Source organism: Chelmon rostratus, chromosome 3 (assembly GCF_017976325.1).
Source record: "Chelmon rostratus isolate fCheRos1 chromosome 3, fCheRos1.pri, whole genome shotgun sequence".
NCBI classification, from domain to species: domain Eukaryota; kingdom Metazoa; phylum Chordata; class Actinopteri; order Chaetodontiformes; family Chaetodontidae; genus Chelmon; species Chelmon rostratus.
Window position 1 is genome coordinate 23,904,816 of NC_055660.1, and position 21,258 is coordinate 23,926,073.

Genomic DNA, 21,258 nt, shown 5'->3' on the forward strand with positions numbered 1-21,258 from the left:
AATGGATTCAAAGAGATACAGCATCTTATTGTCAAAGTATCCCAGCAAGTCTTTTCTCCACCTGAAATTTTCTTTCATGTGTGTGTTGCAGGTGTTGGAGATGTTCATCCTTGTACTTCAGCAGTGTCACAAAGAGAATGAGGACAAGTGGAAGAGATTGTCCAGACAGATTGCTGACGTCATACTTCCCATGATTGCCAAGCACCAGGTAGGAAAGTGCATGCAGGTGTACATGTTGGTGATGAGTCAGAAATTCAAGTCCAGCTGTTGTACTGTAAGATTGAACACAGTGGTGCACGCTGCCAGTAAACATGTTTATATGTTGTCTTCACAGATGCACCTGGACTCTCCGGAGGCGTTGGGTGTGTTGAACACTCTGTTTGAGACTGTGGCACCGTCTTCTCTCAGACCTGTAGACATGCTGCTTAAGAGCATGTTCACCACTCCGGTCACCATGGTGAGATATCTCGTCTGATCTCTGAACATGCACAAAGATCTGGACAGGCGTTTGATGCACCTTGTCTACTTTTCCTTAAGTGAATGAAAAAATGTAGATTTTTGACTTGAAACTGAACCTCTGCTCCTCCAGGCATCAGTAGCTACAGTCCAGCTGTGGGTGTCCGGCATCCTGGCTGTGCTCAGGGTACTCGTCTCGCAGTCCACTGAGGACATTGTCCTGTCCCGGGTCCATGAACTCTCGCTTTCCCCGCATCTCCTGTCCTGCCACACAATCCGTCGCCTCCATCAGCAGAACCCCTCCCCACATGACCCACCCACTGCTGACACACTCGGTCACCAGGAACCTAATGGTGAGGCACAAAAAGCCCTGCCTGAGGAAACCTTTGCAAGGTTAGTGCATGCGTCCACTGTCTCAAATTTTAGGATTCTTCTGACTTGAGGATTTAGGGATGCTTCTACTTGGTCACTGCTTTGTTTGCAGCCACTGCTTTGCCTTTTTTCCTTCCCATTTTCACATGAAATTTGTCTCCCTTCCCATCGTCCAGGTTCCTGCTCCAGCTGGTAGGAGTGTTGCTGGATGACATTTCTTCCAGACAGGTTAAGGTGGACATTACAGAGCAGCAGCACACCTTCTACTGCCAGCAGCTGGGCACACTGCTCATGTGTCTCATTCATGTCTTTAAAAGTGGTGAGCTTACATCATTTCAGTTGTCATTTTTTGTTTTGTGAATAATGTTAAAACAAGTGTGGCTTCTTAAAATGGTGGATATTTAAAATAGAATTCATTACATTCTTTAAAACAGTTGCATTTTCTTCAACATTATGACTGTCTTTTCCCTTTTTTTTGTCTTTCCTTGCTTCCAGGAATGTTTCGCAGGATCACGGCTGCAGCTAGCCGTCTACTGAAGGGTGAGAGCGGAGGTGGACAGACTGGCACAGAGGCTGGCCTGTTTTACCCTTTAGAGGGTCTGAACAGCATGGTGCAGTGCCTGATCACCACCCACCCCTCCCTGGTACTGCTGTGGTGCCAGGTTCTCCTCATCATCAACTACACCAACTACTCCTGGTGGGCTGAGGTGCACCAGACACCCAGGTAAGAGCCGATAGTGTGACAGAGTCTATAATGTAAAGGTAATATTAATCTGTCCAAAATCAAATCCCCAGCACCGTATCTTGAGACAATCTACCCTGCCTCCATCATTTCAGGGGACACAGCCTCTCATGCACAAAGCTGCTGAGCCCTCACTCCTCAGGGGAAGGAGACGAGGACAAGCCTGAGACTCGGTTAGCCATGGTCAACAGAGAGATCGTGCGCAGGGGAGCCCTCATCCTCTTCTGTGATTATGTGGTGAGACTCTTAAGAATGTTGAACAACTCAAAAATATTAACACTATTGGAATCAATGGACAAGGATCATTAAATTATGTATAATTTTCTCACATTTATAGTGTCAGAACCTCCATGACTCGGAGCATCTGACCTGGCTGATTGTCAACCACGTGCGTGACCTCATTAACCTTTCCCATGAGCCTCCAGTGCAGGATTTCATCAGCGCTGTGCACCGCAACTCAGCTGCCAGCGGCCTCTTCATCCAGGCCATCCAGTCCCGCTGTGACAACCTCACTACTGTGAGATTACAACTTTATTTATTTCTTTTTCCATTGTCCCTCAACTGTCAGCCATTTTAGTCATGAGGCACATTTAAAAACATTCAGTCTTGACCAAAGTGCTTTTAATAAATCTCTTTACTCCTGTTGAGCCTTTACTAATTTTGCTCACTAATGTGTTCAGCTTCTGTACTTTTTATTAGTTTGATCTCTCATGTAGATCTCCCAGTTACACCACCATCACTGGTGCAATTTTAACTTTTCCCTTCTTTCCTTCACTGCCCTTCTTCTTCACCTCTCTCTCTTTGCTCTTTTGTCATTCTTTTTTTCTGCCTTACAAACTGAATCCTCCCCTCCTTTGCAGCCTACCATGTTGAAGAAGACCCTGCAGTGTTTGGAAGGCATCCATCTGAGTCAGTCCGGCTCCCTGCTGATGCTGTATGTGGACAAGCTGCTCAGTACACCCTTCAGGGTTCTGGCTCGCATGGTGGACACACTGGCGTGTCGCAGGGTAGAGATGCTGCTGGCTGAGACGCTACAGGTATAGCTTACGTATGGTTTTTCAATTTCTTGTTACAAGGCAAGTTTTCTTGGAAGTTGAACATAAGATATTCTATTTTAGTGTTAGTGGACTGCTGTGGGCTTGTAAGACTCACGAATATATTTATAAAACCAATTCAAGATGCAAACTTTGTGTCAGAGTTGTGAATTTGTTGGACTTGTATGTAGTTGTGATTTATCTGAAGTTGGTCATGCGTTATTCTGTCCTTTCCCCCTGTAGAACAGTGTAGCTCAGCTGCCTGTGGAGGAACTGGACAGGATCCAGGAATACCTCCAGACCAGTGGCCTGGCTCAGAGGTAACGCTCTCCTGTATTGCAACTAATCTGAGGAATAGTTTGAGCATTCTGTTGCACATTTTGCATGTGGGAGTATAGTAAAGAGTAGAACAGAAAACAACAGAATAATAGGGGAAGAAACACACCAGTTAACAAAGCAAAAAAATGAAATTTCCAAGATGGAGTTTAACAGATACTTATACTGTAGTTATAAAGTGTACTGGGACAAATCTGACATTTTATCATTGTAGCCAACCAGATTGTTATGACTTTTGCCAACTTGTCCCAGTTGAACATGTACACGCATGTTTTTGTTGCTTGGTTCCCCAAATGATGCATGCATAAACTGCCTATATTTATAATCTCATTAACACTTAGCTGTATATCTTTTAGCAAATGCCATATCACTAAATAAATGTGTCATGTCCTCTGTTGATCCATCTCATCACAGGCATCAGAGGTTCTACTCCCTGCTGGACAGGTTCAGAGCCACTGTTGCCGACACCAGCAGCCCCACACCTCCTGTGACATCACACCCCTTGGATGGGGATCCACCACCTGCCCCTGAGCTGGTCATTGCAGATAAGGTGAGGAATTAGAGAATTAGGGTGTGGGTCTGGTATTTCATGTTTTTACTGACGGTTTTGATGCTAGAAATTAAGGAAATTTAGAATTGGGGAGGTAAAATATTTTCTGTACATAATTTAATTTTGTTTTTAGGAGTGGTATGTGGCTCTAGTGAAGTCTCAGTGTTGTCTTCGTGGAGATGTTTCCCTATTGGAGACGACGGAACTCCTCACCAAACTACCTCCGGCTGACCTCTTCAACATCATGAGCTGCAAGGTGACACACGGTGCACAGACGTCGCACCTAAAACAGAAATATCCTTGCAAATGTTGATGAATTAAAAATTAATTGTTATATCTGAACCTGGCCTTTTTACTCCCCCCAGGAGTTCAACCTAAGCCTGCTGTGTCCATGCCTGAGCATGGGGGTGCAGCGGTTAGCACGGGGTCAGGGGTCGCTCTTGTTGGAGACGGCCTTACAGGTGACCCTAGAGCAGCTCACAGGAGTCACTGGGTCGCTTCCTGTGCCACACCAGTCCTTCCTGCCGCCCTCCCAGCCGCAGCCCTACTGGGACCAAGTAGCTGATGTGTATGGTGAGTCATCAAATACATAAGTGAGAATTTTCTTATGCTGCCAGATTGACTCATTTCTAAGTCTCTTAAATTTTAAAATCTTGTACAAACTTGACTTGACTTCATTGAGCAATGATTGTTCTATAAAGATTTTAGGTTGCATTGAAAATTGTTGGCTTGTAACCTAAATCTGAGGGGGAAAAATGCAGGAGAAATGTTCTACCTCTGCAGAATTGTATTGTATTTATGTGCTCGCGGTCTGTTTTTCAGGCGAGCCAGGTTTCTACCCCAGGGTTCTGTCGCTCTGCAGAGCTCTGTCCCAGTACCTACTGAGTGTGAGCCAGCTGCCTTCCTCACTTCATATCCCCTCTGACAAGGAACACCTCATCACCACTTTCACCTGCACCGCCACTGAGGTAAAAGACTGCATAGTAAAAATGCCATTTGTTTGATTATATGAATCTATAAGCAATCATTGAAATATTTTGAGAGGAAACTTTGATATCGTTTAAGATTTTCAAGATTCCCAGGCTATCAATCATAAAATAGTAGTGAATTCATTTCAGCCAGTTTCAGTCATTAAGCCATGAAACAGTATTTCATAAAAAATAATTCCATCCTAATTGGGATGTTGAATGTGGTTAGTGCTGGTAGGAGATGACAAAACTTGAAAAATCAGGTCCATCTCTGATCACTTCAGAAAAATGCAAAATTTCAGGTATGAGAAGCCTTTATGCACACTTTCCAACAACCAGAACAGAGTGTGTAATTTACTGATTACATGGTGTCACTTTGGGGGATTGAAGTTGTCAGTTCATGTTTGAGCCACCAGCACACAATGTTGTCTATTATTCAATGATATTAAACCATATTTACGTCTTTAGAGGTATTTTAATTATGACTCTAAATATGTACTTTCAAAATCGAATTGTTAACTGTTTTTATTTTTAACATTCTTCATCCATGTATGTCTCTGTCTTGGCCCAGGTGTTGGTGTGGCGTCTCCTCCAGGACCACTTACCCCTAAGTGTGGACCTGCAGTGGGCTCTGTCCTGCCTGTGTCTGGCCCTGCAGCAGCCTTGCGTCTGGAACAAGCTCTCCACCCCGGAGTACACCACACACACCTGCTCCCTCATATACTGCCTTCGCCTCATTATTGCTGCAGGTGAGGCTATGTTTGTGCATATCCCACGGTTTTAGTATGGTCACATGCTATGACTGCCATCAGACTCAGTTCTCATTGTTGGTCAAACCTTTTGTCTTCCCAGTGGCTGTGAGTCCTGGTGACCAGCTTCTTTATCCAGAGAAGAAAAAGACAAAGGCAGAGAGAGATGCCGAAGGAGACCAAGTGGACTCTGCACATGCCAACCGTGAGCACTCACTTTCAGATTCAGTAAAACTGCAGGTTGTTTTATGTTTAGTATTTTCTCCGTTTGATGTCTTATGTCATTTCTACTGAATCTGATCTTAGGTTAAAGTTTTCGGGGATATATGATGATAAATTTCCTGTGTGTCGCAGATATGTTCGAGTGGCAAGCATGTGAGATCATGGCAGAGCTGGTGGAAGGCTTGCAGAGCGTCCTCGCCCTGGGTCACCATAGAAACAGTGCATTCCCCGCTTTCCTCACACCAACCTTGCGCAACATCGTCATCAGTCTGTCTCGACTGCCTCTGGTCAACAGCTACACCAGAGTACCTCCACTGGTCAGTGCGTGAACAATATATGCCTTGAGTTTGTATACATGAACGCATTGGTCTATTAAAACTGTGTGTGTGTAGGTTTGGAAACTGGGCTGGTCCCCTCAGCCAGGAGGAGAGTACGGCACAACGCTGCCTGAGATCCCTGTGGACTTCTTGCAGGAAAAGGATGTCTTCAGAGAGTTTCTCTACCGCATCAACACACTGGGTACAGAAATGTTCATCTCTAAAGTCTTAAATAGACTACAATTGAGTACTACCATTACTATAACTGCACATCTGGCATGATTGAGTGAGTGACAGATCCATACTTATTTTCTCTCATTTTCTTGTGTGTTTAGGCTGGAGCAGCAGGACTCAGTTTGAGGAGACCTGGGCCACTCTGCTGGGGGTGCTGGTCACCCAACCCATCACTATGGACCAGGAGGAGGAGACGCAGCAGGAGGTACACACACACAAATATTGCTCATGTCCTTAATTGTGCCAATTGGTTAGTGAGGGTGATGTTGCTACAGAATCATTCCTACGTGCCTGTGAAGCACTCACACAATTGCTTGCTTTAATGATAAAGATATGCATGCTGTATTTCATGATTCTTCAGAAACTCACTGCAGTAAATTGTGGGAAACTATCAGCCCTCTGTTCTCTGTCTCAGTCTTTGCCATCTGTTTCAATGTGCTGTTTATCCTTCTGTCTCCAGGAGGACTTGGAGCGGACCCAGTTGAATGTGTTAGCAGTACAGGCCATCACCAGCCTGGTGCTGAGTGCCATGACCTTGCCTACTGCTGGCAACCCTGCAGTCAGCTGTCTGGAACAGCAGCCCCGCAACAAGAGCCTCAAAGCCCTGGAAACAAGGTAGCTGCGCAGTTATTTTCTGTTTACGCTGTAGTGGTGCCAGGAATTTGCATGCAACAATATTATGATTGTGTGTATGCCCAGGTTTGGAAGGAAACTTGCAGTGATCAGGGGAGAAGTGGAGAGAGAAATTCAGGCTCTTGTGTCAAAGAGAGACAATGTCCATACACACCACCCGTACCACGCCTGGGACCCTGTGCCCTCGTTGTCTGCAGCATCAGCTGGTAACACATAATCCACATTCACCAGGTGTCTCTCTCTACTCACTGCTGCTGCATTTATATCTACCGCTATCATTTCTTGTTAAATTCTGTCTCAGCAGGCACGCTGATCAGCCATGAAAAGCTGCTGCTTCAGATCAACACAGAGAGGGAGATGGGCAACATGGACTACAAACTGGGACAGGTGAGAGGAAGTGGTGGATGAACAATGGTACATGAAGCTTGAGTAAACAGTGTGCTCAAGTTCTGAATGTTAAAAGATTTTCAATACCACAGTGTATTTTTCCCCCCTATCTCTCTCTCCAGGTCTCTATCCACTCAGTGTGGCTAGGTAACAACATCACCCCACTGAGAGAGGAAGAATGGGGCGAGGATGAAGAGGATGAGGCAGACACTCCAGCACCCACCTCCCCACCCGTATCTCCTATCAACTCTAGGTCAGACAAATAAATGTAGACGTGCACTTGCATTTTCTCAGTCTCAACACACATGCACTGAAAGAGGAATGCACAGCGGGACCTACCATTGACTGTTTGTACTTTCAGGAAGCATCGTGCAGGTGTGGACATTCATTCGTGTTCCCAGTTTCTCCTGGAGCTCTACAGCCAGTGGCTCATCCCGGGCTCCCCGAGTAACAGGAGGACCCCGACCATACTCATCAGTGAAGTGGTCCGATCGGTGAGCTGCGATGCACACACAGTGGTGGATCAGTCAGTGGGAAGGATTGTCTGCTGTTCTATGGACAAAAACTAGAACGCTCAAAACAGTTACATGCAAAGTAAACTTTCATCCCTTTCTGTGTAGCTGCTGGCGGTGTCGGACCTGTTCACAGAGAGGAACCAGTTTGACATGATGTTCTCCACCCTGATGGAACTGCAGAAGCTCCACCCGCCAGAAGATGAGATCCTCAATCAATACCTGGTGCCTGCCATCTGCAAGGCCGCTGCCGTGCTGGGCATGGTGAGTATGGCTGTGTGTGAGTGGAAGGTTGCGTTTGGGATTGGTTATAGCAGTGTATTCTGAACCTCTAATCTGATAATATTTGTAGGACAAAGCAATAGCGGAGCCTGTTTGTCGCCTGTTGGAGACGACCCTGCGCAGCACCCACCTCCCCAGCCGGATGGGGGCTCTGCATGGAGTGCTGTATGTGTTGGAGTGTGACTTGCTGGATGACACAGCCAAACAGCTCATCCCCACCGTCTCTGAGTACCTGCTGTCCAACCTCAGGGCTATTGCTCAGTGAGTGTTGCTGTCATTCTTTCTCCAATACCAACAGACACTGACCTCATTTTATCATCAAATGAGCTAAACCGATGATGAAAGAGCAAGACTTATTCACAAGGCTTTTGCCACAATTTGCCTGTCTCAAATTTCTTAATCTGAGACTGAAACCCTCAAGTCAGCACAGACTGTGCTTGTGCCCTGGTCCTCACATTAAAGCAGTTAGGAGATTTGTTTCACCTCATATTGAACTGTCATAAATACATGAAGAAACTGTATTTCCGTACACACTTTACAGATTTAGTATTTTGTCGCCTCAACACCCTACCAGCCTCTGTTGGTTATCTGTGCTATTTTAGTGGGAGATGACCATGGGAATGAGAAGCGAACAGTTTCAAAAATTAACTAAAATACATGCCGGTTGATGTATCAGATATATGCTGAATTAAACACATGTAGTTTTAAATAAGGAAATCTGCAACTTTCTTTTAAGGGGACAATGGCCAGTTGAAGACAGGGCATTCCAAACTGGCCATGTGGTAGAGGGGGCATTATGGCCACACCTTGGAGCATACATGGCACTGGCTGTGGTATAATTTCTGCCATATACATATGTCTGGGGAAGAATGTGACACACTGTCACAATCTGTCCGACTGTGTCCTCTCGCATGATTTTCTTATGATATCACGATAATTTAATCCAGTCTTGATTTTTCAAAATGGTATCATCTTGTAACCAGTACACCCTCCTATTGATTTCACAAGAGTCAGGGACAAATAGTCTTGTGGCATGACCTGCACAACAACTGAGATTTTAAGTCTTGTTTTAGTAAGGTGATGGGACCAAGAGTGCAGTGCAACTTTTGGTCACTAGGTGCTGCCCTTCACATTTTAAACAAATATCTACTGGCTGTTCATCTCTCTTTATCTCCTGTCTTTGTATTCTGCAGCTGTGTGAACCTACATAACCAGCAGCATGTGTTGGTTATGTGTGCGGTGGCCTTCTACATGATGGAGAACTACCCTCTGGATGTAGGAGCTGAGTTTATGGCTGGAATTATACAGGTAAACATGCTGTGTGTGAATGTGTGACATAACATGAACTTGACTGAGGGTGAAAAAATCTGATGTATCACGTAATAGGAGGATGGGAGAAAAATAAACATTCACAATAACAAACCTCCATTATTCTGAGGCACACTCATAATGAATTGGCATTACGTGAATTTTTTGTGTGTATAAAATATATAGTTGATGTGCTGCCGCTGTCCCGGTCTTTTAGTTGTGTGGCGTGATGGTGTCAGCCAGCGAGGACTCCACTCCCTCCGTCATCTATCACTGTGTGCTGCGCGGTCTGGAGCGCCTCTTGCTCTCGGAGCAGTTGTCACGCGTAGATGGAGAAGCACTGGTCAAACTCAGCGTGGACCGAGTCAACATGCCATCGCCACACAGGGCCATGGCTGCTTTGGGCCTCATGCTCACCTGCATGTACACTGGTAAGAAAGGTGCTACCATGACTGATGGACTTAAAAACCATCACAAATACAATGAAGCATTCTGGATAAATAGTCTGCAGGTATTGTATCAGGACTGGTGCTTTCATTAAAGCTGTTCTGACTTTCTCACTGCAAACTCACCAAGGGATTGAGCTAGCTGGCTAACCCACCTGCATGGACGAATAGTAGTGGACTACTTTAACATCAGTTGTTCTCACTGAAGCTGATGCAGCACTGACATCAGTTAGGCTTGCAGACCTGCAAGTGTAACTATTAACATCCCCCTCCTCCCTCAGCATGTACAGTAAAATGCAGTGATGACCCCACCGCCCCTCCCACACAAATGATTTGCCTTGGCTTTCATTAACAGCTCAAAATAAGGATGTAGACAGCAGTGATGCGGCGTAAACCAGGATAAGACCTGCTATCTTAGGTGGTGTCCTGTTCCTCATTGGAGTTGCTTACCGTATAGCTGTGGGTGACTCTAAAAGAAAGGGGAAGTGTTAAGAATTGGGACAATCCTAAGAATAACTTTAAGGCAGTAGCCCTCAGAGACTACTGAAATACTGACTCACTAGCTTACGCCTGACTGTGCATTCCACTATTGCATGCGGCTTACACACATACTTTGCATGAAGAACAAATTCCTTTTTTTATATTTAGCGTTGCATGGACAGTGTCTTATAAAATAAAATCTGTTCTGTCTTAGATTAATGTTATTACTGTATAAGGAAAGTACAGTAACTACTGTACTTTAGTGTTATTGCCCTTCCAGTGCAAAGAGGTAACTGAATACTGAATTTTAAAAACCATTATGACTGTTTACAATGGCCAAGTTTACATATCATCCCTCTATCACCCACTGTCCGTAGCACAAACCTGTACTTACTGTGAAACTCATTATGCTGACTGATACTTGTGATTTACATTAATTAAATCTCTTTACACACCTTTTTTTTTTTTTTGTAACCAACCCTTTGATGCTTGCTTCTTGCATGTGATACACATACGCATACCTTTGATATATACCCTACCTCTAACCCCTACGTCGGTCCCTACTAACCCTAGCGTCTCTCTTAGCATGTTGACGGTCATATGGTGACTGGCTAAATAACACTTCTTTGTTGCCAAGAGCTAGCCAGCAACTTCTTTGAGTAAACCCCGGCTCCTGCAAATGCAAACTGACGTATAACTTTCTGCATACCTCTCCTTATGTGCTGCACAGCAAAGCAAGCTGCAGCACATTCAAGTCACAGGAGAGGATAATCTAGAATGCAATGTACCCAGGAAACTCTCCAGTACGTTAAGCACCAGACACTCACAGTGAACCTACTTCTTAAGAATGTGATTAGACCGAGGGTAGCCCCCAGAATTTCACCAATTTTCAGTTTGAGGTCAACAAAATTCTGATCTGAATCTTGTGATATCGGTGTCCCTACTCCCACTCTAACCTCTCCCCCACTGGTTCAACCGGTGCCACCCCCCTTCCCCCCTCTCGTCCTCTCAGCGGTGCTTGCGTCGGGTTCAGACGTGACAGGGGTTAGAGGTCAGGTTGACTCGGGCTCTGCCGTAGCAGAGGCGGTGGGCGTCACGGCGGGTCATGTTGGTTTCTCCTCAGGCAAGGAGAAAGCCAGCCCTGCCAGTCGCCCCACCCACTCTGACCCTCAGGCCCCAGACAGCGAATCGATCATTGTTGCCATGGAGAGGGTCTCTGTGCTGTTCGACAGGTACACACACACTCATTCACACTCATTATACATGAATTACAGTGTTATTAATAAAAACAGATGCACTTAACTCTTACGTTTTCAGCTTTAATCCTTCACCATTTTGAGTTTTGTGTCCAGAATAATTTGACGGCAGCTGATAAATGTTTTTGCTTTGTTTCCCATCATTTCATCTTCTGGGGTTTCCTGTCTGCAGGATCCGGAAAGGTTTACCCAGCGAGGCTCGGGTTGTGTCCAGGATTCTGCCGCAGTTTCTGGATGACTTCTTCCCGCCACAGGACGTCATGAACAAGGTCATCGGAGAGTTCCTGTCCAATCAGCAACCTTACCCACAATTCATGGCCACTGTTGTCTACAAGGTCAGTAGCAGGACAAGAGTGCATGCAAATGAAAAAATCACTCAACCATTTTTTAATGCTTATGTCAAACAATAATGAGTACAAACATTAGGCTCAAAATTAGATGTGATTGTATTTCACTCATTAGTTTGTATCAGCAAATCAAATTATTTCACCACAGAAATGCTGCGATGCAATTTTTTCCTCCCCCTTACTCTTAGTTTGCTACTTGCAGGGAGCATTACAGAATGTCAATGCAGTCCAGTCTCAGTAAAGCTTCTACTTTGACTGCCTCAGCCAGCACTTTTGTTGTCCAATCAGACAATAAGTTGTCACGGCAACATTGGGAGCTGGAGCAAAGAAAGTGGGTTCCTGTTGCTGTCCAGGGGCATAAAACAAAGAAAAAATGAGATCAGTGCACTTAGAATTTGGAGTAGAAGAAAATATGAAGCATGTGACTCTCAGCCACGGTTACCGTGACACACGTTTGGACACCCTTGGTCAAAATTCATGTCACTGTGAATAGCTGAGCGAGTAAAAGGTGACCCGGTTTCCAAACAGCATAAACACATTTCTATCATATTTGCAGCCAGATTACTTTATTTCCATTTTACAGTTGCAAAATAACAAAAGGAAAAGGGGCAGAAGCAAACATTTGGGCACCCAGCATGGTCACTACTTAGTAACACCCCCTTTGGCAGCCATCAAAGCTTGTAAAGGCTTTTTGTAGTCAGCTGGAATCTTTCAGTTTTGGTTTGGGGGATCTTTGCCCATTCTTCCTTTCAACAGGCCTTTAGTTCCGTGAGATTCTTGGGCCGGCTTGCATGCACTGCTCTTTTGAGGTCTGTCCACAGATCAGTGATGTTTCGGTTGGGGGGACTGTGAGGGCAAGGGCAAAACCTTCAGCTTGGTCCTCTTGAGGTAGTCCATTGTGGATTTTGAGGTGTGTTTAGGATCCTTATCCTGTTGTAGAAGCCATCCTCTTTTAATCTTCAGCTTTTTTTACAGACTGTGTGATGTTTGCTTCCAGGATTTTATGGTATTTAATTGAATCCATTCTTCCCTCTACCAGTGTAATGTTCCCGGTGCCACTGGCTGCAACGCAAGCCCAAAGTATGATCGATCCACCCCTGTGCTTGACAGTTGGAGAGGTGTTCTTTTCATGAAATTTTGCAGCCTTGTTTCTCCAAAAATACTTTTGCTCACAGCAGCCAGACAGTTCTATTTTAAATTCATCAGTCCAGGACTTTCCAAAATGCATCAGGCTTGTTCAGATGTTCCTTTGTGTAAAGGTTTTCTTATGATGACTCCTCCATAAAGGTCATGTTTGTGCAGGTGCTGCTGCACAGTAGAACTGTGTACCACCAATCCAGAGTCTGCAAAATGTCCATGAAGGTCTTTTGCAGTCAACTAGGGGGTCCGATTTGCCTTTCTATAGCAATCCTACGAGCAGTTCTCTCAGAAAGTTATCTTGGTTTTTCAGACCTCAACTTGACCTCCATTCCTGTTAACTGGCATTTCTACATTTCATTATGATCTGAGGAAACGACTACCTGAAAAATTTTTGCAGCCTTCTCCTGCTTTGTGGGCATCAGTTTAATTTTCAGTCCATCTTCTATGTAACTGTTTACAGTAGCAGAAATTATGACCATGAACTTTTGCATGCCACCTAATATCAATATGGAAGTTATCCATTGACATATGTTGTAGTCGTTTGCAAAAACCATTGTAAATCTTGCAAAGGGCAGTTTTTGTTTTGAGATTTTATTTATTTGAGAACACCTGAGAACCTGTAACTGTGTGCTGCCTTTCTATCTTCAAACTGATTTTCACCAGAAGTGGTTTTGAAATTTTCCAGAATAGCAGCCTTGTTTTTTTCCTTATGTGAAAATAGAAATCGAAGACCACTGACGGTGAGTGTCTGTCAGGGAAGGACACCTGCTTTGTGAGTCAGCTGGTGTACGGCGTACCTTAAACAATGTCTGTTCTCAGAAAATGCACATTTGTTGCCAGACCTCAAAAAAACAAAATTGAATCGACAGGCTGCTTTGATAATCGCAAAGATAATTTATGACATTTTGATGGGAAATTGGTTAAATAATTATTTGAATAGATCTTTTTTTGCAAGTATTGTCAGTCTCAGTTTAATTTCTGTGCTTTGTCTGCCCCCTCCCTCTGCTCTGCACCCACCTTCAGGTTTTCCAGACACTCCACGCCACAGGCCAGTCTTCCATGGTGCGAGACTGGGTGCTGTTATCCTTGTCCAATTTCACTCAGAGGACGCCAGTGGCCATGGCCATGTGGAGCCTTTCCTGTTTCTTTGTCTCTGCTTCCACCTCGCAGTGGATCTCAGCCCTGTATCCTTACATGCCAAAAGTCCTATGAGCAGCACAGTGATAGGGTTGTTTTATCTGCATGTGGGGATGTAGCAGCAAAGTGTAATTGCACAGCTCACCAAACAGCGAGGTCTGTTGTCCTTAACCCCCCTGCTCTCAACCAGACTGCCACACGTCATCAGCCGAATGGGCTCCAGTGAGGTGGTGGACGTCAACCTGTTCTGCCTGGTGGCCATGGATTTCTACCGGCACCAGATTGACGAGGAGCTGGACCGCAGGGCTTTCCAGTCCGTCTTTGAGACTGTGGCCTCGCCAGGCAGCCCTTATTACCAGCTGCTAGGCTGTCTGCAGTCAATCCACCAGGACACATCACTCTGAGGGCAGCAGACTGAGATGGACAAGAAGGCACAGAGAGGCCGGGGGGGAGGGGGGTAGATATGGGATGAAGCATGGGGAAGGAAATTGGATTAGAGTGAGAAATGTGGTAGGGTGAGAAATTAGCTCTCCATGGACACCTCCCCCTTGAGGTGTGATCGAGGGGGAGAACAGAATGTTTCATTAGAAAAAGCTACTGTAGCCTCATCCTTTTCCCTCCTTTACACTGAGAAATGAGTAGAACTACTGAAGTCACCGTGATGAATTCAGTGGAGTGAGCATGAAGAAAAACCAAGGGGAGAGCTGAACCAGTGTCAGTTTTAGGCGGTATGTTAAGTGTAAAAGGACTGATCTGAAGGACACTGGCTGCAAAACCCTCAAACTGTGGTTCTGACTACAACCACAACCCCCCACCCCCCCCAACAGACCATTCCTCGAGATGAATGACAGCACCTTGAACACTTCCTCCCACCCAGCACCTTGATTAAAAACATAAAAACATTAATCAAACACAAAATTGGATTTGTTTATTTTCCTGTGAGGACTTGCTTGAGTATTGTGATGTCAGTAAAGTAAAATAGAGAAAAAAAAAGTTAAAAAATGCAAAGTATTTACTATATTTAAAGTTTCAATGCATCTATTTTCAGTGCGTTTTGTTAAAGAGTGCTGAAGGTCTGGTTAGGACACTGACAATGGGCTGACGCCCAAACGTGTCAAAATGCCTGCTTACTGTTGTCGATAATTCGTTTCTTTGAAGACCTTTTTATATTTAAGTTACTTGTGGTCATTCTCTGACACACAAGTTAAATAGTAAATATTTTATGTGTAAGAATGATCACTAATAGCCATAGTTTGTTTGTTTTTTCTTTCCATTTACGATGAGAGGCAGGTGATGACTTTTGGAATTGTCACTGCACAAAGGGCAAACTTGTTCGCACCCATTTCAGCAAGTTACTACAGTTTCTGTATGGATGCAGTGGCTCGTTCTGGATGTTGTAATGAGGGGACAAAGAACTGGACAGGTGTATTCTGGGAAGTAAAACAACAAAAAACTCATCTGAGTTTTCAAAATGATGCATAGTTTTAACTGTAAGGGCCCATATACTGACACTTATAGATGATGGTGGAAACCGTCAAGCAAGAAACGTACCAAAATTGCAGTGATGTCATCTTTTCTTATCGGTAGCAGGGGGGAAGCATTTCCTTTTATGGTTTTATCATCTTGCGTATATCTGTCTAATTTTTTTTTAATTGCATTCAATTCTTGTATGCTCCCCAGTGCACCTGAATGATTCCAACTGTCCATTTCTTGTACTTTTGTAATTCTCAGGATGTACGATGTGACTATTGTTGTTGTAAGACTGGAAGTCATTTGCAGTCATCTTTAAATGGAGTTACCTTGGTATCTTGTAAAGTCAATGTAAAGTAATATGAAAAGCCATGGTGCATGATAAAATAAGAACTGTGTAAAGATGAGATCTTAAAATAGACAGTAAGATAATGTGATGTCATTTTCTTTGCTGTCTGTCTGACCACGCAAACACACGAGCAGAAAATGAAGAATCTGAATCAGCAGAATGCAGAAAGCAACAAGCTTGTATTTTATTGAAGACTTGACCTTGAGTTGCCTGGGAGTGTGCTGGGCGTCGTTACTCTGTACATACACTTGCCTTAGATACAGACTGAAAATATGTGTGTCCTGTACACTGAAAGCTTGACAGCATGCTTAGCGTTACTGCTATTTTCTCGCGTAGTCCTTAATACTGTATTTCCGTGGGTACGGTTGCCATGACTGTGTGGAAGAAATGCAACACAATCCAAAGGGAGCCTTGTAACCTTCGCAACCAACAGCAGCTTTGACAAATCAACAGATGAGGACGTGTAGCGTAGTGATGCCACGTGACGGCAGGAGGTTTCTGTTCTTCTTGAGCTTTAAGTATTGTTTTGTCTCCGTTAAAGATTGGTAAATATTTCATTGTCTTTGTGCAGAATATTAAATACACCTAGCACTTAAAAACTCAAAAGTTCCTCTCATGTTGATGTTAGGCGCTTTCTTGATATGCAACAGTACATAAAAGTAAAAACATCAGTGATTTGTATGCTAAATGTTACCACTTTCCACCCTTAAAAGCAATGTGAGTGGCTTCCTTTTGATCATGTTCAAGTAATGTATTCACACAATAAATGACTGAGTCCTCAGCAGCGGTTGTTGAAATTCCAATGAGAGGCCTCAATGAAGTATATTAACTGAGTTCTGTTTTTCTCAGAAGATCAACAGTCTCCTCAAAGTCACGTTGGATTTTTGTGGTGAGGAAAGAAATGGAGGATGATGGAAAACCCTTTTTTCCGCACAAAACAATGTTAAAGGATGTAATTCAAAAAAAGAGAGAAAATGTTCTTTTCATCTTGTCTTTTAGTATCTTCCTCAGGCATAAGACGAGTAAAAGACTGACTGGGGACCCCTGCAGGGGGTAATACGATTACCCAGAAATCTTTTGTGGTTTGGGCAGATGGCCGTGGGGGTCATGGACAAAGGTCATGCTGAACTGATTTAACATGCTTCACTTCAAGACTTAATTCTTCTTCCATTTCAAGAATCAACAACTCAGAGGAAAATAGTCACCGTAATGAAAAAGCTGAGAATCACTTTGGTTAAATCTTCTCTTTGCCAAGTTCTTCACACACCCCATAATGTCAACTGTACTTACTACTAGCATGCTGGTGCTTGGCTTTAAAAGAATACCTCTTTTTCCCCTTTCTAGAAAATACAGTTTGGTGACCACTTGGCACAACTGTGATTTATCCAATGATTCTCTGAAGGTGGTAACAGAATAAGTACAGACTGTGAGTGATGTGATTCCCCATTACAGTTTCTTCAGTCTGGATCCGAAGCCGGACCCCGCAGCCTCCTTCACACCTTTTTTTTTTTTTTTTTAAACAATTGTCTGTAAAAAAAAAAGAGATTGTGTATCTCCATTCATTTTAATATTTTAAAGGTATGAATCACTGCATATGATGTTATAGAAATGAATAAATTATTTAAAGATGTTATCTTGTGTGATGATGACTTGCTCTGCGAACCAGCAGAAGGTGTTAATGTGTGATATTACAAATTGCCCTGGCACAAACAGGGGCCACTCTTGACGCAATCAAGCTGTGAGGATGCAACCATGAAAATGTTCTTCCATGCTCTGCCTGGCCTTCTCCATCAGGACAAACAGCCTATCAAACACCTGTAAAGATTATAAATTTTTTTTAAGTCGGACAGGCCACAAAGGGTGGAGCTGATTTGGGCAGGAACCACTGAGAAAAAATCCATGAGTTGCCGACATATGCTCATTTAAAGGTCCACTGTTGTGTATCGCCTCTGAAGCCCGTTGACAGTCCTTCAGCTGCAACTTTTTGCTCTCACGCGATGAAGTTATTGCATTTTGTACAATTCCCTTTTACAAACTTCACCGTATGAAAGCATATGTTGCTCTTGTTTTACAGCGCCCATTAAGATGGGTGGTTGATGATTAAAAGGTATTAACAAGATTAGCAGACTGCTGCCATATGGTTCATGAGGCACTGAGCTGGAATCATGATGGCACAGGTATTAAGCGTCGGTACATGGCAAACACTTTATATGGCTTAACTCTACAAAGGGCTGGTCACTCTTTATTTGAAGGGGTGTGTGCGTAAGACTCACATGACACTGACACCGTTTACCATGACATGACACCTGTCATGAACAGAATGGAGTCTTTATGCATGTTTATGACTGTTGTCATTAAATGTCATTCGGTCAAGTAACCCTAACCCCCATTAAAATGACGTAACTGAGTGAATGACACTGACATCAGCATGACTGCTTCATGGTCGTGACAGCTGTCATGTCAGTCTTCAGATAAAGTGTGACCAGGTTTATCATGTGTGATTGCATGACACATGAGTTACACAAAGTATTTATTTACAATAAAAACTAAAACTTTATGTGCACATCACATATTGACATGTTCCTGCTGCGTTTTAGGTCTTTTTTCAGGCCTTATTGCAATTTGAAACAGCAAAATCTGAACCTTTTGAATCTAAAAAAGAAATCCATGAACATACATTTTTTTGTAATTTTAAACTGTTTGAAGCCCCCCTCTCTGCACACCCCCCTTCGTTGCCCGCTCCCAGCACACCTCCCTCTCCTCCAGTCCTCCTCCTCCTCCTCCTCTTAAGGCTACTTCGCCAGATGGTGCAGCCTTTTCTTTTGTTTACCCATCGTCCCTGAGTTTACCCAACTAACCTTAGCTACTAAACTATGGGAAGTGCAAGAGCAGCGTCACCGTCGGACACCGACAAGTAAGTCTTTGTTTTGTTTTTTGACTCCCGCTAAGTGAACCCGCTAGACCAAAGCGCTTTGTGGGAACGTTAAAAACCGAGACCTGCATCCACCTTTTACTTAGCTATCCCCGCTTTACAACTCAGACGTACTGTGGCCAGCTGTTGTCGTTTGCCGTCTGGCTGCGTGGTGGTGAAAGACAGATCGACACATGCACTCTGCTTCCAGTAAAACTCGCAGTGATTATAACAGCGGACTCGGACGGCCCCTCTTTGTGGTGCTGAGTTTTGACACCTGTGGAATAAGCTACTGTTCTTACTTTTATCTGTGATTTCTCAAACTAACTTTTGTCAATTTGTCCGCATAACTGTTCGCTGTCTGACTGACAACTCAGAAGACCAATGACAGGATATAAAAGTCTGTGTACACCGCCGTTGCCATAGTTACAGGCCGACATTCCAAAGAACTGGAAATCGGGGGGCGGGACTATGATTTAAGCATGGATGGATGCACTTTTGAGCAAGTAACGGCAAGAAACTTTTTTGTAACTATCATGAATTGACGTTAAAAAGCATACACTTCTGAGTGTTAAGTTACAGTCACATAGCTGTTCATTTCTTTAAACAGCGACCTTCCTAACCAGCACTAACGTGTATCTTTACTAGCATGTACGGCTAACTTAGCTAACGGTTACACGTCAGGTAACTTAATCTCAGCTTACGTTAACATTTTATTTACAGCTTCTTAGTGAAGTGTTTTGGACTATTTGTGGGCAAACAGTCGTTTAATACAAGCCGAATGCGTCGATAATAAACGATAAGCGAATTTAAAACTCACCTTGAAGTTGTTGTTGTAGGCTGGGTCTGTCTAATTTCACCTGCATGCTAGCTAGGTGTTTGAAACATATTTCCCATTGGACAAGGCTGCACAGACTCCACCCTGCACAGGTGTGGCTGTGTGTCGAGTCCCTCCCACTTAACGTGCACTAGTAACAGTCAATATTACCACTAATAATGATTATATGATATAATGATAGCCCGGCTTTGATATTTTGTACAATTTAAGAACCATATTGGGTCCTAATGCCGCCACATAGACCACACAGACTGCATGCTTGATCTGTGCTTGGAAGAAAAGTGTGATAAAACCTCAGGTAGAGGCAGCAAACGCATGTTGCATGGCTCTTATGTCTGACTAGGTTGTGTTATGTTGTGCTGCAGGTAACTGAGCTTGTGAATTGGGAGAGAGAGTGACACCAGGATGGGAATGCTACAGTAGCAAGGCCGTGCCAGAACTGAGGCCCAACTTTCACCCCTCTGCTGCATTTAGAACTGCTGCTCACTTTTTCGTAGCAGCTTGACAGCAGAGCAGTTAAACAAGACGACACACATTGGATACGTCCTGTGTTCCTGCGTGAGCAGAGCCCAGGCACGTATAATGACTGATTGAAACTTACTGAATCAATGGACAAGAGGAAGTTCCCTGGCACAATGTTCAGGCAAGTGGATGCATCATCCAAAAGACGCCCTTGCGGTGGGAATGGGCTCAACCTGCCCCAGCCTCCACCACCCTCCTCCTCCTCTAACCAGCAGGGTCGTATCCGGGCTGTGGAGGTGGCGAGAGGAAGAACAGGGTATGGCTTTACACTGTCAGGGCAAAGTCCGTGTGTCCTTAGCTGCATATTGAAGGGGAGCCCTGCAGACTATATGGGTTTGCGCTCAGGGGACTACATCCTGTCCGTCAATGACATCAATGTCTCCAAGGCGTCCCATGAAGATGTGGTCAAACTGATTGGACGCTGCTCTGGTGTCTTGAAACTGGTCATCGCTGAGGGAGAACGTCACAGGCGGCACCATCACCACCAGCGCCCTGCTGGAAGTCGTCACCATAGTAGCAACACAATGGCAGCATCTTACCTGGACTCCTGTTCTAGTGATGATGAGTTGGATGGTTTCTATGACAACAGTGTTAACAACAACAATAACAGCAGGTCGGGTGGTGGAGCCCGTGGTGGATGGTACAAACCCAAACTGGATTCTAAGCAGCTGGGCATCAACAGGGCAGAGAAAGTTGTGGCAGAGCTGCAATCTGGAGGCATTTTTAATATGATCTTTGAGAACTCCAGCCACTCCTCCAGCAGCTCAGACAAGGACAGGCCTGCGGTTAGCTCTTCATCAAAGCCACGTCCACTGTCTGATCCAGAGTTCCCTCCATATCGTAACGCCCCCCGTTCCCAGAGCAACCCCAACCTGCTCTCTGAGGAGGAGATGGCTCAAGTTCTGAATGACGACTCAGTCTTCCTGGACTCGGACTTCCGTCATCTCCACCTTCACCACCATGAAGACTTGGATGTGGGAGATGGGGGTGACTTGGTCCTAGAGCCCAGCGAGGGAATCCTCAATGTGGGCATGATTGTTGGCTATCTGGGCTCCATCGAGCTGGCCTCCATAGGGACAAGCTTAGAGAATGACAGCCTGCAAGCCATCAGATGCAGCATGAGGCGCCTCCGAGCTGAGCAGAAGATCCATTCACTGGTCCTCATGAAGGTGCGATTGGATGTTTTGTTAACCATCTGATGATAACAACTTATTGACTATACACTTAAAATGCTGCAAAACAGGAAAATAATGAATATGA

General features: G+C 44.4%; 2 protein-coding genes and 1 long non-coding RNA gene across 9 annotated transcripts in view; 2 read left to right on the forward strand and 1 right to left on the reverse strand.

The window, feature by feature from the left end:
- Positions 1-17,344, forward strand: part of htt (huntingtin) — a 33,654-nt gene extending 16,310 nt beyond the window's left edge. For 2 of the 5 annotated variants that reach the window (XM_041933149.1, XM_041933151.1), the window contains exons 36-66: positions 92-208; positions 335-457; positions 590-849; positions 1,005-1,147; positions 1,324-1,552; positions 1,666-1,807; positions 1,908-2,087; positions 2,431-2,607; positions 2,848-2,924; positions 3,355-3,490; positions 3,624-3,746; positions 3,856-4,063; positions 4,313-4,458; positions 5,030-5,207; positions 5,311-5,412; positions 5,562-5,746; positions 5,822-5,948; positions 6,082-6,185; positions 6,441-6,595; positions 6,680-6,819; positions 6,915-7,000; positions 7,123-7,253; positions 7,362-7,494; positions 7,621-7,776; positions 7,865-8,055; positions 8,988-9,102; positions 9,320-9,533; positions 11,041-11,260; positions 11,457-11,619; positions 13,795-13,955; positions 14,099-17,343. In XM_041933149.1, the coding sequence (XP_041789083.1) occupies positions 92-208; positions 335-457; positions 590-849; positions 1,005-1,147; positions 1,324-1,552; positions 1,666-1,807; positions 1,908-2,087; positions 2,431-2,607; positions 2,848-2,924; positions 3,355-3,490; positions 3,624-3,746; positions 3,856-4,063; positions 4,313-4,458; positions 5,030-5,207; positions 5,311-5,412; positions 5,562-5,746; positions 5,822-5,948; positions 6,082-6,185; positions 6,441-6,595; positions 6,680-6,819; positions 6,915-7,000; positions 7,123-7,253; positions 7,362-7,494; positions 7,621-7,776; positions 7,865-8,055; positions 8,988-9,102; positions 9,320-9,533; positions 11,041-11,260; positions 11,457-11,619; positions 13,795-13,955; positions 14,099-14,312 (4,836 nt within the window). In that variant the 3' untranslated portion in view covers positions 14,313-17,343. Of the gene's footprint in view, positions 1-91; positions 209-334; positions 458-589; positions 850-1,004; positions 1,148-1,323; positions 1,553-1,665; positions 1,808-1,907; positions 2,088-2,430; positions 2,608-2,847; positions 2,925-3,354; positions 3,491-3,623; positions 3,747-3,855; positions 4,064-4,312; positions 4,459-5,029; positions 5,208-5,310; positions 5,413-5,561; positions 5,747-5,821; positions 5,949-6,081; positions 6,186-6,440; positions 6,596-6,679; positions 6,820-6,914; positions 7,001-7,122; positions 7,254-7,361; positions 7,495-7,620; positions 7,777-7,864; positions 8,056-8,987; positions 9,103-9,319; positions 9,534-11,040; positions 11,261-11,456; positions 11,620-13,794; positions 13,956-14,098 lie in introns of all 5 variants that reach the window. The other 3 variants (XM_041933150.1, XM_041933154.1, XM_041933153.1) reach the window with 3 other exon arrangements.
- LOC121603882 lies at positions 11,351-19,499 on the reverse strand. 2 transcript variants are annotated; one of them, XR_006006718.1, is made up of 4 exons: positions 19,459-19,499; positions 14,054-14,322; positions 13,789-13,977; positions 11,351-11,612 (listed from the first exon to the last, which is right to left on the reverse strand). It is a non-coding gene; the product is annotated as an uncharacterized LOC121603882 (long non-coding RNA). The 2 variants fall into 2 exon arrangements; XR_006006717.1 differs by having other exon boundaries at positions 13,789-14,322.
- The window catches only part of rgs12b (regulator of G protein signaling 12b), a 45,526-nt gene continuing 42,861 nt past the window's right edge, over positions 18,594-21,258 (forward strand). For both annotated transcript variants that reach the window (XM_041933155.1, XM_041933156.1), the window contains exons 1-2: positions 18,594-18,641; positions 19,842-21,167. In XM_041933155.1, coding sequence (XP_041789089.1) covers positions 20,085-21,167 — 1,083 coding nt within the window. In that variant the 5' untranslated portion in view covers positions 18,594-18,641; positions 19,842-20,084. The remainder of the gene's footprint in view (positions 18,642-19,841; positions 21,168-21,258) is intronic.